Source organism: Malaya genurostris, chromosome 1, assembly GCF_030247185.1.
Source record: "Malaya genurostris strain Urasoe2022 chromosome 1, Malgen_1.1, whole genome shotgun sequence".
NCBI classification, from domain to species: Eukaryota; Metazoa; Arthropoda; class Insecta; order Diptera; family Culicidae; genus Malaya; species Malaya genurostris.
In genome coordinates this window covers 137,533,849-137,550,219 of record NC_080570.1, presented here as the reverse complement: position 1 = coordinate 137,550,219, position 16,371 = coordinate 137,533,849, and the positions used below count along the sequence as shown (strand labels likewise).

General features: G+C 41.6%; 1 protein-coding gene across 18 annotated transcripts in view; it reads left to right on the top strand.

The window, feature by feature from the left end:
- Window positions 1–16,371, top strand: part of LOC131425894 (neurobeachin) — a 241,630-nt gene that overhangs the window by 146,044 nt on the left and 79,215 nt on the right. For 13 of the 18 annotated variants that reach the window (XM_058588152.1, XM_058588154.1, XM_058588150.1 and 10 more), the window contains exons 5-11: window positions 6,735–6,981; window positions 7,055–7,201; window positions 7,304–7,678; window positions 8,056–8,196; window positions 8,267–8,403; window positions 8,470–8,539; window positions 8,609–8,752. In XM_058588152.1, the coding sequence (XP_058444135.1) occupies window positions 6,735–6,981; window positions 7,055–7,201; window positions 7,304–7,678; window positions 8,056–8,196; window positions 8,267–8,403; window positions 8,470–8,539; window positions 8,609–8,752 (1,261 nt within the window). The remainder of the gene's footprint in view (window positions 1–6,734; window positions 6,982–7,054; window positions 7,202–7,303; window positions 7,679–8,055; window positions 8,197–8,266; window positions 8,404–8,469; window positions 8,540–8,608; window positions 8,753–16,371) is intronic. The other 5 variants (XM_058588159.1, XM_058588158.1, XM_058588168.1 and 2 more) reach the window with 1 other exon arrangement.

Sequence of the window (16,371 nt, the reverse complement as noted above, 5' to 3'; positions counted from 1 at the left end):
TCAGTTCCAAAATTCAGTTCCGAAACTCAGTTCTAGAACTCAGTTCCAAAATTCAGTTTTCAGAATCTAAGTCCATAATCTAGGTTCAGAAATCAGTCCAAGAACTCATTTTCCGAAGCCGAGTCCAGAATTCAATTCCTGGATTCTAGTTTAGAATTCAGATATGTAAATTTGTTCCAAAGTTCAGTTCTGAAGACAGTTCAAGTGCAGAATTCAGCTTTAGAATTCAGCTCCAGAATCCGCATATCTAGAATTCAAAATCAGTTTTAGAACTCAGTTCTAAAGTTCAGTTTTCAGTATTCAAGCTCAGTTATAGAACTCCAAGATACGGTTTTCAGAATCCAAGTTCAGAATTCATTTTCCGTATCGAGAGCTAGAAATCAACTCCAGAGGCCAGGGTTTAAATGTGAAATTCAGGTCCAAAAATTAGTTCTAGAACTCATCTCTAAAGTCCAGGTGCAAAATTCTGGCTTAGAATCTAAATGCAGAACTCAGCTCCAGAATTTCGGCTCCGATCCAAGCCTAGAAGTCCTTAATCCATGTCCAGAGTTCAGGTCCAGAATTAATATCTAAAGTTCAAGTTTAGAGTTCAGATGCAGAATTTATTTCCAAAATTCAGTTCTAGAACTCGGTACCAAACAGTTAGTTCTCCGATTCCTTGTCCAGAATCCAACATCAGTATTCCAGTTGAGTTAAGTTCAAGAATTCATTCTCCGAATCTTGATTCAGAATTCTGTTTCAGAGCCAAGATCCAGTATTCAAGTTTAAAATTTAGGATAAGAATAGAAAAAAATTCATCTGCTGAATCCAGGTTCATAATTACTTCCTGAATCCAGGTCCAAAATTCAGTTCCAAAGTCCAAGCTCATAATCCAGGTCCTGAACTCAATTTTAGAGCTCAGTTCCAGAATTCATATCTAGCATTCAAGTTCCGAATTCAAATTCAGTTCGAAAATCCAGTTTTCAGAATCCATGTTCTGAATCCAAATCCAAAGTTCAGTTCCAGAATTCATATCTAGCATTCAAGTTCAGAATTCAGTCCGAAAATCCCGTTTTCAAAATCTTTGGCTCCAGAGTTCGAGTTCAGAACTCAGTTCAGAAATCAGATACAGAGTTCTGTTTCAAAATTAAGCTCAAAAGTTCAGTTGGCGAACTCAGGTCCAGAATTCATCTTCATAATCCATCTCTGGAATCCAGACTCTTAACAGTTCGGCTGAAAAGTTCGTATCGTTTTATAGAAACACACATTTTTTTGCCAAAATTCGTTTTTATTATTCAACATAATTACCATCAGAGGCGATACAGCGATTATAGCGATCTTCCAACTTTTCGATACCATTTTTGTTGTACGATTTGTCCTTTGCCTCAAAATAGGCCTCAGTTTCAGCGATTACCTCTTTATTGCTTCTAAATTTTTTACTAGCGAGCATTCTCTTGAGGTCTGAGAACAGGAAAAAGTCACTGGGGGCCAAATCTGGAGAAAACGGTGGATGAGGGAGCAATTCGAAGCCCAATTCATTCAATTTCAGCATGGTTTTCATCGACTTGTGACACGGTGCATTGTCTTGATGAAACAAAACTTTTATCTTCTTCAAATGAGGCCGTTTTTTTTTAAATTTCGTCCTTCAAACGCTCTAATAACGCTATATAATAGTCACTGTTGATGGATTTTCCCTTTTCAAGGTAGTCGATGAAAATTTTACCATGCGAATCCCAAAATACAGACGCCATAACCTTACCGGCCGATTGTTGAGTCTTTCCACGCTTTGGGTTCGGTTCATCGCGTGCAGTCCACTCAGCTGACTGTCGATTGGACTCCGGAGTGAAGTGATGGAGCCATGTTTCGTCCATTGTTATATATCGACGAAAAAATCGGTTTTATTTCGATATAACAGCTCCAAACACTGCTCGGAATCATCAATTCGTTGTTGTTTTTGATCGATTGTGAGCTCACGCGGCACCCATTTTGCACAAAGCTTTCACATATCCAAATATTCGTGAATACTATGTCCAACACGTTCCTTTGATATCTTTAGGGTGTCAGCTATCTCGATCAACTTCACTTTACGGTCATTGAAAATCATTTTGTGGATTTTTTTCACGTTTTCATCGGTAACAGCCTCTTTTGGACGTCCACTGCGTTCATCGTCTTCGGTGCTCATATGACCAGTACGAAATTTTGCAAACCATTTACGAATTGTTGCTTCGCCCGGTGCAGACTCTGGATAACACTCATCAAGCCATTTTTTGGTATCGGCGGCACTTTTTTTCATCAAAAAGTAGTGTTTCATCAACACACGAAATTCCCTTTTTTCCATTTTTTTCACAATAACAAAAGTAGCTTCACTCAAAATGCAATATCTCACAAACTAATAATCAGGCAGCTGTCAAATTTATACACGTATCTTTTGAAGGTTGGTACTAACTGAAAATGGTATGGATGTAATTCTAGTGGCGCCCTCTCATAGAAACGATACGAACTTTTCAGCCGATCTGTTAATCCATGTTCAGAATTCAGTTCCGGACCCCAGATCAAAAGCTCAGTTCCTGAGTCCATGTTCTGAGTTCTGAACCTTGATTTGAAAACTGAATGTTTTATTTGAATTCTGAATTTAGATTCTGGACCTGGTTCAAATTCAAGATGTGAATTTTGGAAACTGATTTCAAGAACTGAATTTTTTTACTGAGTTGAACTCAATTTTTGAAACTGATTTCTAAATCTGAATTCTGAACTTGAGTTGTAGATTCGAATTAAGGAAATAAATTCTGTACCTGAGCTCTCGAACTGAGCTCTAGAACTAAATTTCGGAACTGATTTCTAATTCTGAATTCTTAATTAAAAATTCCGTTGGATCTGAACTCTGGATCTGGTTTCCGAAAATGAATTTTTGAACTGTCATCTATACATGCATTCAGAAACTGAATTCTGGATCCAGATTCTGGAACTGAATAATGGGCCTGGATTGGGTGGGGAAATGATTTTTGGAACTGAATTATACACCTAGATTGTGGAACTGAATTTTGGATCTGATGTCACGAAATTATTTCCTTCATTTAAATCTGGACATGAACGGAATTCCGAAGCTGGATTCTTGAGCTGAATTTTGAAACTGAATTCTGAAACTAAACTGGAACTGTACTCTTAAGCCGAATTCTGAAACATCATTCTGAACCTGCCATTTAGACCTTAATTCGGAAAATGTATTTTGGACCTAAATCTGAATTCTACAACTGAGCTTTGGATATGGATTCTGAAATTGTATTCCGAAAACATCTTCACTGATGACGTGAATATTTTGATATGCATCTTTGAGATGATGATGGAAACCTGCATTCAAAGGTCAAAATTAGACAGATTTGGTTATAAATTTATATGTGAAAGAATCTCTGAAGAAAAAGCGTAACGCCACTCGCATCGAATATCGTTAGATGATGACGATTTCTGCCCTGTCCAGTCAGGCTAGAACCCTGTTGTCCCCTGCTGTATGTAGAAGATTTGTCCATTCCACTAGGCCAGTGATTCCCAAATTGGGACCTAGAGCCCATCAGCGTGCGACAATGCATGATAAGACCTAAGAGGCGTCAGAGAGAGTTTAGAAAACACTGCACTAGGTCCATCGCTGCTTGTCACCAGCTCTCGAAGTCTGCGGAGGTTCCGCAGGTCGACCTCTAGTGGGTCGATCCACCGTTCTCGCTAGGCACCTCTGTCTTCTTGTTACTGTAGGGTCGCCCTCAAGAACCATCTTCACCGGGTCGTCGTACGACGTTCCTATGACACGTTTCCTGCCCACTGTAAACGTCCCATTTTAGAGGTATTCGCGTGATCAGTGCATACCGCACTGTATCGAGGGATGCGGCCACAAGTATGATGACTACGCTTCTCTACGCAGATGGCAGTAAGAGTGGGACAGCTCAACCAAGGGTAGGTGGACACATCGGCTCATACCTAGGGGCTCGAGTTGGTTAGATAGACCTCACGGAGAAGTGAACTTCGGCCTGACGCAATTCCTCACAGGCCACGGGTGCTTCAGATGGTACCTCCACGGGTTCGGCCACGCGACATCCCCTGTATGTCCTGGCTGCTCAGACGAGATCGAGACGGCTGAACACGTCTTGTTCGCATGTTCCCGTTTCGCGGCTCAAAGAAGTGAGCTACTGGAGGCATGCGGCATTGACACCACACTGGAGAACCTGATCCAGAGAATGTGCCACTGCGTAGAGAACTGGAACGCAGTGTCGATCGAGGCATCCCAAATTGCGGGCATATTGCAGCGGAAATGGAGTGCGGAACAACAACAGGCAGCCGCGACCGCTAGTCGCGTGCAACCGTAGTAGTCTCAAGAGGGATCAGCGAATAAACGTCGGTCTGGGAGAACATCCTTCGCCGGGGAGCTCTTCGTCAGAGTAGTCTAGATCCATCGTCGGGGACTAGACATGTAAAACTGTTAGGATCGTCGGGGCGCCAGTGAACTGGAAGCTATCCTCCAACCGGAACCACTGGATCGACCCAGGCATCCTCTCGGTCGGGCGTTGACGGGCATCGAAAGCGTCGGTTTCGGGAGAGCCTCCTTCGTCGGGGAACTCTCCGTCGGTGTAGGCTAGATCCTTCGGCGGGGGCTAGTCGAGCAGTCACCACAACACCGATTCGAGTCGTCGAGGCACCAGCGAACCGGAAGCCATGCTCCAACCGGAATCGCGGGACCGACCTCGGCACTCCATCGGGTGTCCCGTGTGGTGTAAGAGACTCGGTGTCGGGAGATTCTCCTTCGCCGGGGAACTCTCCGTCGGAATAGTCTAGATCCTTTGTCGGGGACTAGATGAGTACATCGTCGCGTGGTACCGCTAGGATCGTCTGAGCGCCAGTGAACCGGAAGCCACGCTCCAACCGGAATCATTGGATCGACTTAGGCATCCTTTCGGTCGGGTCGTAGACGCGTACCGTAAGCGTCGGCTCGGGAGGACTTCCCTCGTCGGGGAACCCTCCGTCGGTGTAGACTAGATCTTTTGGCGGAGACTAGTCAAGTAGTTCCGCGACGTAGCATCAGTTTTGGGTCGTCGAGGCGCCAGTCAACCGGAAGTTACCCTCCAGCCGGCATCACTGGACCGACCTCATCATCCAACTGGTCGATCCCTCGAGAGCAGGATGCTGATCCCCATTCTGCATAAATCTGGGGAGGGTGCTGTGAGCACCAATAGCCTTCCACCCCGAAGTAATACCTAGCTGTGGTGCCGGGGAGGTAGGGTTGGAGATCCAAGGTGTTTTAGTGGGTAGTTCCAATCAACAGTTGGGTAGTCCTGTGGAGAGTCCCATACTCCGTGCGTAAATGCATTTCAACTTGTAAAAAAAAGAGATATTCACGAAGGTGGTGTTCTTTGCTGTATCTAGCAAACATCTCCATGTAGCTTGATCCATGGCCGCTCTTCGTCAAGGTCTGGATACTTCGTAAATCTCCCTCCACTTAATCGATCCACTCCTCTTTGCCTTATTTAAGTCGGATCAGATTCAAGAACAATTTTTACAGGACTGTCGTCCGGCATCCCAAGACATGCCCAGCCCATCGTTACCGTCCAACTTAAGCTGTCCGTTCGATAGGTGATTTTCCTAGAAATTGTTGCAATTCGTGGTTCACACGCTTCCTCATCGTTCCGTCTTTCATCCGCACTCCGCCATAGATGATCCGCTGCACATTTCATACGGAAACATTAATCCTCTGCCAACATAGTCCAGGTCTCGTGGCCATAGATAACAACCGGTCTAATGAACGTTTTGTAGATGGTCAATTTCTTGCGGTGATGAACTTTACACGATCGAAGGATTTGTCAGAGTCCAAAGTATGTCCTGTTAAAATATGCCTCTGAATTTTTTTTGCTGGTATCATTATCGGCGGTCCCCAGTGAGCCCAAATAACCCAAATAACTATCAATATTCGTGGTGAAGAGCGTAGTGTTCCTTCTCTAGAGCCTCCTCTCCTTTAATATATTTTGTTTTCGATGCATTTATAGCCGGTCCGATACGTCTAGCTCCGGCTTTCAGTTACATCGGAGTTTCCATCATCTCCTCAAAGTTACTTGTCACAATATCAACCTTCTCTGAAGAGCCATGAAGCTGGCAGCACTTCCCGAAGTTCGTACCCCTCGTGTCTATCCCAGCTCTCCTTATCGCATTTTCTAACGCAACGTTGAACAGCAGGCACGATAGACCATCACCTCTTGCCGTAACCCTCTTCGGGATGCAAAAGAGCTCGAGAGTGTTCCCAATATTTCAACCTCGCACATCATCCGTTTCATCGTCGCTTTCATCAAACGTGTTAGTTTGTCCGGAAAACTGTTAATGAGAATTAAAGTGTATTTAAGAAGGATATACAGGTGTTTCAGAACCATAAAACCCCTGCGGTGTATGAAAGGTGTGTCGCTGCACACGTTCTGTTTCTTTGTGACACCAGAAGAAGAGTGATCCAAGGTGGTTCGCTCTAGAGGAGGACCCTTAGAGATGAATAGCCATTGAATACCTTATGACAGGCGGAGACATATTCTACCTCCAAGCTACCGCGAACTAACCTTATTAACTACAGCCTTGTGTTATCCCAAGGCTGTCAACTAGCATCTTCTATATTTTTATTCTACATCAATGACCTGTCGAAAGATTTTCAAGCTTCCAAACATACTAATTTCAAGCTAAGGGGTGTATGACTCGCATAACCTTACTGATGTTCCCCGGTTCTCATCCAATTGCAGCTTCAAAACGTCCAAAGGCGTCGGCTATACGGCACACTTCGTCGGTAACTGTTTGGTGCTAACTTCGATGAAGGTCAAGGGCAAGGGATTCCAGCACTGCGTCAAGTATGAGTTCCAGCCGCGCAAATGGTACATGATCGCGATCGTGTACATCTACAACCGGTGGACGAAAAGTGAGATCAAGTGCCTGGTCAACGGTCAGCTCGCCTCCAGCACCGAAATGGCCTGGTTCGTTTCGACCAACGATGTAAGTATTTTTTTCGAGCTTCAAGGTTAACAATCTAAGTTTTGATACACCCAATTTCTCTCTCGACCCGCAGCCATTCGACAAATGTTACATCGGTGCTACCCCGGAACTGGACGAAGAAAGGGTATTCTGCGGTCAGATGGCCGCCATCTACCTGTTCAGTGAAGCATTGACGACGCAGCAGATTTGCGCCATGCATCGATTGGGACCCGGCTATAAGGTAAGAAATGTTCGGATCGTATTGCTGTTTTGAGAACTTTGCTAACTGAATCAATATTTCCGTGCAAACCAAATACCAAACACAAAATACAAAAACAAATAGTCCCAATTCCGGTTCGACAACGAGTGCTACCTGAACCTACCGGACAACCACAAGCGGGTGAGTCACGAGTCCTTCCCGTTGATGTCCTCGTCGGTGAACGCCGCCGCGGCGTCCTCCCTGTCGCCAACGCCACCCGCTCCGATCGAATCCAACATCCATCGGAATCTGGCCGCCAATGTTGCCGCTGCTACCGCTGCTGCTGCTGCCGCCGGCACTTCCTCCTCCGCCAACGCTAGTTCTAGTTCCGCTAATTCAGCTTCGCTGGTGCCGAGCGTCAGCGGTGCTGCCGTCGTCGCAACCGGTGCCACTTCCGGTGGCACCGGCAGCGACGGCACAGCGCTCGATGCGGCCGGTGAACTGTTTGATTTTGCATCTGTAAGCATGCTTTTTATGTTTATTTTATTTTTTACTTCTGTCTAGGTTCTATGGGTTTATTATACGGTAGCTTTTAAGTTGTGGTTCGTTCGGTTCTTCCTCACGTCGCAAGGCGTCGAAAAACCGTGGTGGTGGTGTTGGAAAGGCTTGTGTTACGGCCTGGAAGGGGTTGGCATTCCGACTGTTGGAATTTACTTGCTACATTGCATGGATTCTGGTTCTTGTACAATATTATGATTTTGTTCTGTTTGTTTACGAAAAAAGTTTTAACTGTTAGTAAATTCGGTAGTTTAGCTAATGAATTGGCCTGTTGAAAAGCGTCGAAAACGATTCCATTTGTAACCTTCCTAATAATGATCTCCCCCCGTTCGCACCAGGTTCTGTACGACGGCAAACTGTCCAGTGCGATCGTATTCATGTACAACCCGGTCGCAACCGATGGTCAACTGTGTCTACAATCGGCCCCCAAGGGAAACCTTTCCTACTTTGTCCATACGCCACATTCGTTGATGCTGCAGGTGAGTTCTGGATTTTTTTTCTGGTCCGAGAATCTTTGAATCCCTGAACCGTTCCTTTCCTCCGTTCCAGGATGTCAAAGCGGTTGTCACACATTCCATCCACTGCACGCTCAACTCGATCGGTGGAATTCAGGTACTGTTCCCGCTGTTCTCTCAGCTGGATATGCCGTACGAGGGAACCGACGTCAAAAAGGATCCCACCTTGTGGTAAGTGAGCCGTTGTCGCCGTAAGCTATCGAGATTTGATCACAGTAAAAACCTTCCCGATTTCAGTGCTAAGCTACTCGGATTCATCTGTGAACTCGTGGAGAGCTCGCAAACCGTTCAACAACACATGATTCAGGTTTGTCTAGTCATTAGTGATCAACTCACTAATCAATCTTCAACTTTTTCGAACAATTCTTCCATCCAGAACCGTGGTTTCCTGGTAATTTCGTTCATGTTGCAACGTTCCTCCCGGGATCATCTAACGTCGGAGGTGCTGGGATCCTTCCTGAGCCTCACCAAATACTTGGTCACCTGCCTTTCGGCCAACTCGGATCTACTGCTGAAACAGGTACGTGTCGCCTATGGCCCAGTTCTGCCAACTTTAACTTAGCTTTCACGAAAGATCAACATAGTCGAGAGTCACACTTTCGGAAGTCAGTAGCGAAACGGTTGACCCCTCCCCACACTATCCAGGCTCACGGTTTTCACGGTTCAGCTAGCGCTAGATGAGGCACCCTAGACACCGCGTAGTGTGCGATTTAGAGAGAGCGATGCAATACACTAACAGACCCTGACCCAGTACAAACAAACATCATCAGGGGACGACATTTGCGTCACAGAGATATTACAACGTTGTTCCGATGGTTCTGGACAGCCGTTCAATGTCTGTCTTAGAATCTCGGTTTTCGATCCAACTTCTTTGGGAAAACTTACAATCACATAACTCATAGAACTACAAAAACCATGAAATTGCAACGGTGATCTTTTTTCGGAGTAAAAACAGTCGACTAAACCTGAACTGCTCATTTAATATCTGGACACACGGTTTACTGTAGTGCTTCTACTTTGTTTTGAAACGTTTCCTTTTTTTAGTTCTCAAAATTCAGTCACGATTTTGAAAAGTCACGCTTGGGGAAAGCAGCGAACCGAACATTAATTCAAATATATTCACCTCGAAAATCCCTCGTGGTCTGGTTAAAAAACCGCAAAGTTCCTGAAATTCCATCGGTAGGATCACAGCAAGCATCGTAATGAAACTAAGAAACGGGAGCCGCAATTGAAGCTACCCAAGAAACCCAAAAAACCCCAGGGTTGTTGGAATATGATCTCACCAGGAAAATATAATGCCAGCAAAAGCACCCTCAGAAGGAACCATCTGTGAGAAGGAAAGGACACTGAAACAGAAATAAGCAGACGAGAAGCGTTCCTGGAAGTTGTATAAAGAGGTTCTTACGAAATACGACGGATCCGACCTTATGGACGACGAAATTTTATGCGAAGGTGCCTTATGAACAGCCAAAAATTCTTTAAAGCCCTTGGTCGTGATGTCACTGGCAAGTTCAAATTCGTTTATGCCGGTAAATTCGCCATAAAAATAACTATTTATCAGGCAAGGTGCTTGTAACTGAAGATAAAACAAACTAAGGTTTTTGGGAGAACACAAGGCTCCCAAATGTACTAGTAGAAGTGTCTGAAAAAGCATTGGCTTCCATACATTAAAGCTTCTAATGGGCCTATTAAATTATTGGCCTGATTTGGCAAGTTGCCACTACACTACACTACAGTGGAGAAGTACTACAGTACACAGTGGTCCGAATCCATAATAAAGGGGGACAAAAATATTTGTGGTCTAGTCTTATACTTCACAGCTGCGATATCTTCAGGACAGATGATCAGTTACGAAGGAGTCTTCTTTGGATATAGACGGTATTAGGGTGACTTTTATCATTAGGATGATCCGAAAATTATTTTCCGAAAGTGTTGAGATAAGAAAGGTTCTTCAGCAAAATTGAAGAACAACTTATACCAAACACGGCTTTGCTGCAGACGCCATTTTGGCATCTCTCTAGCGGTTTCAGAAGTACAGCTATTTTCCTACAAAAATCAGATTGTCATCAGAATTTTGCTCTAGATTTTATTTTTTTGATTTTCATTTTTCGTATTCGATGTCTGAACATTTTTGTAGAATTAATTTAAACAATTTCATCGTGACAGATGCATTCTGATAGCACTTTTTGTCAGATCAAACTACAATCTGAGGAACAGTTTCTTGATAACATTACGTAATAGATGGAAATCAAAAGTATTGAAACAGTGATTGAGGTAATGTTCGCAAATAAGATATGCTTATTCTTGCTCAGGTTAAATTTTTAAAAGGCGTTTCATAGTGAACTAATTTATTTACGACAAAAAATGCCGATGGCGATATTTTTAAAAGATTTTTAAATTGTGTTCAAACATTGTGTTTCTTCCATTGGAAGAAGCAATCAATTTTTGTCAATAGGCAGTTATCGAAAATGTGACAAGTAAGTGTTGTATGAGTAGTTTTCACAAAGGTTATCAAATTTTAGAATAAAAGTATTGAAAAAAATCCTAATGGGTTCCTGCACTGAAAATAATCTTCTCCATCGCCATTTTAAGTACTTATTTTTGAATGCATTTTCTAACAAATGCAAGATTTACATTTGCTTCAACTTAAAAAAAACAGACTCAAAACGATCAATTTTAAATTAGTTTTGCCAACAACTTCAGCTCTAAAACGCACTATCTGAATGCATCCGTCACGAAAAAAATGTTTTGATTAGCTCTAAAAAAGTGTTCAAAGACACCAAACGCGAGTAGAAAAAAATAACAATGTTAGAGCAAAAAGACTGATCTTCTTTTGATTAAAATAGCTGTACTACTAAAACCGCTAGAGATACCACAATGGCGTCCTCAGCAAAGCTGTTGCTCTTCAATTTGGCCGAAGAAAGCGAATCTCTATCTCATCATGTCCTGAAAATAATGTTCGGTTCACCCTAATACCGTCTGTATCACAATAAGACCACAAATAGTTTTGCACCCGTAAATTGTGGAACCACACGAGCCACTGTGCATTGGTCGTGGTGATGTCTCTGGCAGGTATAAAATCGTTTTTACCGGTAAATTCGCAATAAAAACTTATGATCAGGCGAGGAATTTGCAACTGTGGACAAAAAACTTAGGTTTTTGTGACAAACAAGGCTATCAAAAAGCCTAGTTCTCCGTACATTGAAGCTCCCAATGGATCTATAAAGTATTGGCTTGATTTGGCCAGCTGCCACTACAGTGAAGAAGTACTACAGTGGTATTGAGACAGCGGTCTGGATTCCTTCAAAAAGGACATCAAGCCATCCAACTGACCTAATTCCGTCCAATTAAGAAATGATGGACGATTCTCAACTTGGGATGCGACACAGACGGAGAGATTGTAACGGCGCTAAGATTTCCTTACCCAAACGAGTTGGAGAATTCATCAAAACCAAAACGAAATGACTTTTGTGCTCATTTTGATTTGTAGTTCAATAAATTTGCCTAATTTTAACCAGTCATTGCATTGCTATTTCATTAGAATGTCTCCAAAATAAATCAGTAATATTTGCGTCCAGATATTAAATGACTCAAATTTTCTAAAATTTAATTTAACTTACAACTCGCACATTCCGACTGTTCCGACTTTTTTCTTCGTCTCCAATATGACCCGCGTGGACATGTTCTCTCTTGCATCGTAGATCAAAACGACGAGAATTTGCACATTGCTCCATACACAAACACACGTTGTAAATAGTAAACACCACCTCGCTTTTGTTTGTGATAGTCATACTGATACATTTATCGCACAGAACTGCGCGAGGAACTCTACAACGCTAGGTTCGATTTTTGATAATTCTGCTGAGTTGTTTTTTATTGTCTGAAACATTCAAGCCTAATAATAATGTGTTTGAATGTTCCCGTGTAAGCTGAATGTACCTAAACAATGATTAGTTCTCCAGAGTAGTGCATCGATAAAGTATAGCGTCTTTATTTTCGTGCAAAATCAAAAGAAACTACAGTCTGCCGAATTTGAAAATGGGGTTATTTTTAATGTGGAGCACATTTTTATTTTCTATATAGTGGTGCAAATTAGAAACTCAAGAAAAACACACGTAGAAATGTGGTCAGGTTTTGAACAATTACAGCTCAGTCAATTTTGTATCAATTATTAATATTATGTCAAAATTTGATTGGAAATATTTCTACGTATTGATTTGAATGTTCATTCCCATGTATTTTTAATTGTATATCATTGAAGTGTTGAATAATAGCTAGCAGTGTCCTATTTTGACTGCAAAAATTCTCCGGCATACCGGATTTCCCTGCCATAGACGACGCTTTTGAAGGACTGAGCGATATATCAAAGGGAAAGCATCGCTCTGATTGGTCAATCGATGCAAAAGCGAAGCTGTTGGAAGCAAGCGAATCTATAGATAGAAGCGAAGTTATAGCTAACGTTTCAGTGCTACGCGTAGCTTGTTAGAGGTAGGTTGTTGCTAGACAGCAAGACAAAAAGTGCCATAAAACAATTTGAAGCTTTAATTGGTATGCTCTGATCTTGTGTCATGCAAGTTCGGATGAAATTCCATGTTATGCCGTTTCGCCTGAGAAATTGACAACTACCGCAGGGTAAATTTGGAGTGCATAAGATTAACTTACAATTTATATAAGATGAACTCGATTGATAATGAGAAAAAGTTTATCGCTTCAACCGAAATCGCAGAATGGTAGTAATGGTAGAGAAACACTATAAAAATAACTGCTTGCATACAAAACTTGAACACAAACTTGGCGAAAAGAAGCTTAAATATCCGTATCGCTAGAGTGTACAAACATATAATTGCATACAGTTGGGCTATTGATGTAATTTCGTCAGCTACAAAACAAATACGAATCATGACAAATAGAGTCTATATTCTGGGTTCGCGTGTTCGGTTTTGGTTCCTCATAAAGATCAATCTAAGCAGCCTCTCGTGCATTTGCGAATTCAAGTGTGACGATTGATTGAACTATTTGATTGTAGATCATTAGAAATTTTGGTTGCCTTTTGGTTGTTCAACGGCTCGAACAACCCCATGGGGCTGATCCTTGTAGTTTTTGTAAAGGGTGATGTTTTTGTTGGTATATTTTTGGCAACACTGTTTTCGACAGATCACGCGTGAATCGTGTCTTGGCGTTCCATAGTGAACTAAATTATTCGTTGTCAGTTTGGTCTATAATTTGATCATGAATCGATTTACGAACAAACAACGCTTGCAAATTATTGAATTTTGATAGTAAAATTCACAGAATGCATCGCGTAATTTCTTCAAATTTCTGGACAGTTTGGTCGGCATACTGAGGGAGCATGGTTGGATACATCAACAAGCAAAATTGCCGCATCTGGAGTGAAGACCAGCCAGAAGCATTACAAAAGCTACTTATGCAACCCAAAAAGTAACTGTTTGGTGTGGATTATGGGCCGGTGGAATCATCGGGCCGTACTTCTTCAAACGCGACGGAACGTTACTGTGAATTGGCGAGCGCTACCGTGTGATGAATTGAACATACCTGACATGTCAATGACCACATTGAGATCCTACTTCGGTGAACAGTTTATCTCACGTTTTGGGCAATGTATTCTGGTTTTTTTCGAAAATCAAATTCTTTACTTCTTAATAAATCACCCTCTTAATCGATTTCCAATTTTGAAAATTGTTTTTTTTTTTTGCAGTGGATTCGAATAGAAGAATTTCGCGCCAAACCGCATTTGGATTTGGCAGCACCCTCTTAGATTTGAATGAAACTTTCTCGACACATAAATTTTATCACAAAAAGTCACTTTGCTCGTTTGGTTTTTCCAAAATTAATCTAGACTGTCTTTTAAAAAGGGCGGGAATTTATTGGCTAATTTTTCCCGACAAATGTAGTCGAAAAATGACAAGTCCTACGAAGAAATTTGGTTCTAGTGATGTTCACAAAATTAGTCTAATTTTCGAGTAAAAATACTGAAAAAATTACTTATCGCACCCTACACTGGAAAAATAGATCTTAAAATTTTGAAGTTTAATTACAAAAAACTGAAAGGAAATTTTGTCCTAACATAGATAATTATGTTCTCTGGCAACTTCCATGGCAAGATGAAGATTTTTAAGGGAAATTTTTTTTCGCAAAAGTTTTTTCCTATCCAGCGCCGACACTTTTCGCTAATACCGGGCAACTAGTAACACGGTATTTGGTGTAATTTTCTCACAAATTGACATGCAGTTTAGTTTAGTTTTCGTTAAAAAGACACCTTTTTTTTTAATGTAAATCGATTTTAAATTTTTAAAGTAAATTTTTTTATGTATAAGACTCGATATAATTTTTTTTCAGCATTCTTACTCGAAAATTTGACTGATTCTGTGAAAATTACTATTACAGGGTTGCGCGAAGAAACCTGACACATTTATTATGAAAATTGACAAAAGCCCCGAAGTGGTAAACGAACAACTAACCAGCAATAAAAAGTAGAAAAATGAAGGTTAACAACTGGTTATTTTTTAAAAACAATATTTGACAAATGATTCATCACTTGAAAAGCATTTTTCGAGCCGTTTTAAGAAACTATTGGCCAATTTTTTCAACGCATCGGTATTAATTTGGGCAATTTCATGGCGAATATTGTCGCGCAGATCGTTCAAGGTTGATCGTTCGGTATATTAAAGTAAACTTTTCTTTTTAAATAGCCCCGTAAATAGAAGTCAAGCGATCGCAGCGGCCTAGGCACATCAGTGCTTCTGGAAGTTTTTTTTTCAACACTGAAAACGTTTCTTGTGAGGTATGGCACGTGGCTCCATCCTGCTGAAACCACTTTATCGCGACTGAAACGAATTTTCCGTTTCAATTAGGGTAAAAAAATATTTTCAACATGTGTGTATAGCGCCGCATGTTTCCTACCCGAACGTGCGGACCTCCTCACAAGAGCGAATCGCACTCGTTCAACATTATCCGGTGTCCGGACCGTCCGGACGTGACCCGGAGGTTTTATTTTGGTTACAGAATAAATTTTTACGATATTTTTCTCCCCCAGCTTCACAGCATTATGTGAAGGCACCGGCATTTTCGGCTGTAATTTAAGATGCTTGTCAAACTCACGAATAGTTGTAAGGTACGACTGATCCTTCAAAAACGAGTTAAACGTTAAAACGCGATTAGCGATACTACAGTGCTTCATGATGGAAAACTACTATACGAAAATAAACCTTCATTCTTCTGTTTTCCGATGCCGTGTTCGGTTTCTTTCTTCTTTGTTTGGTTGCAGTGTAACCGGAGAACAAAATGTGTCAGGTTCTTTTGCGCAACCCTGTGCTCTCTTACGAGATATTAAACGTGACTATCCTGCTGTCCTAAAAACCAGCAGCAGGTAAAAATATGTTTTCAACATGTGAGTTAATCGCCGCATGTTTCTTACCCGAACGCGTGGGATTTTTTACAAGAACGGATCGAACTCGTTCAACATTTTCTGGTGTCCGGACAGTCCGGACGTGGCCCGGAGGTTTTATTTTGGTCAAAGAATCAATTTTCACGATATTTTTCGCCTTCCGGCTTCACAGCATCATGCGAAGGCACCGGCATTTACGGCTTTAATTTAAGATGTTTCTCAAACTCACGAATAGTTGTAAGGTACGACTGATTCTTCGAAAATGAGTTATAAAAAAAACTCTGTGAGCGACACTCATTGATGGAAAACTACTAGACAAAAACAAACCTTCATTCTTCTATTTTCTTATGCGATGTGTTCGGTTTCTCCCTCTCTTGCTTGATGCTAGTGTAACCGAAGAACAAAATGTGTCAGATTCCTTTCCGCAACCCTGTACTTGAATCGATACATAGAAATTAAGGGTGATTTTTTTAGAGGTATAGGAATTGATTTAAAAAAAAAACAAAAATTTAAGAAAATTGACGAAATCTTTACTGGAATCGATAAAACGATCAATATAATTGAATTTCAGAAGATGATTTCATGCAAATGTTGGCCACGGCTACGCTTTAGATGGCCCATGCACAAGGTCTAGTTTTGACACACTTCAACATATCGGCCGGTATTTCACGAATAATTGCATCCTTCCATAATCTAGAATTTTCTCTTAACTTTTTACTTACATTATGACCTTT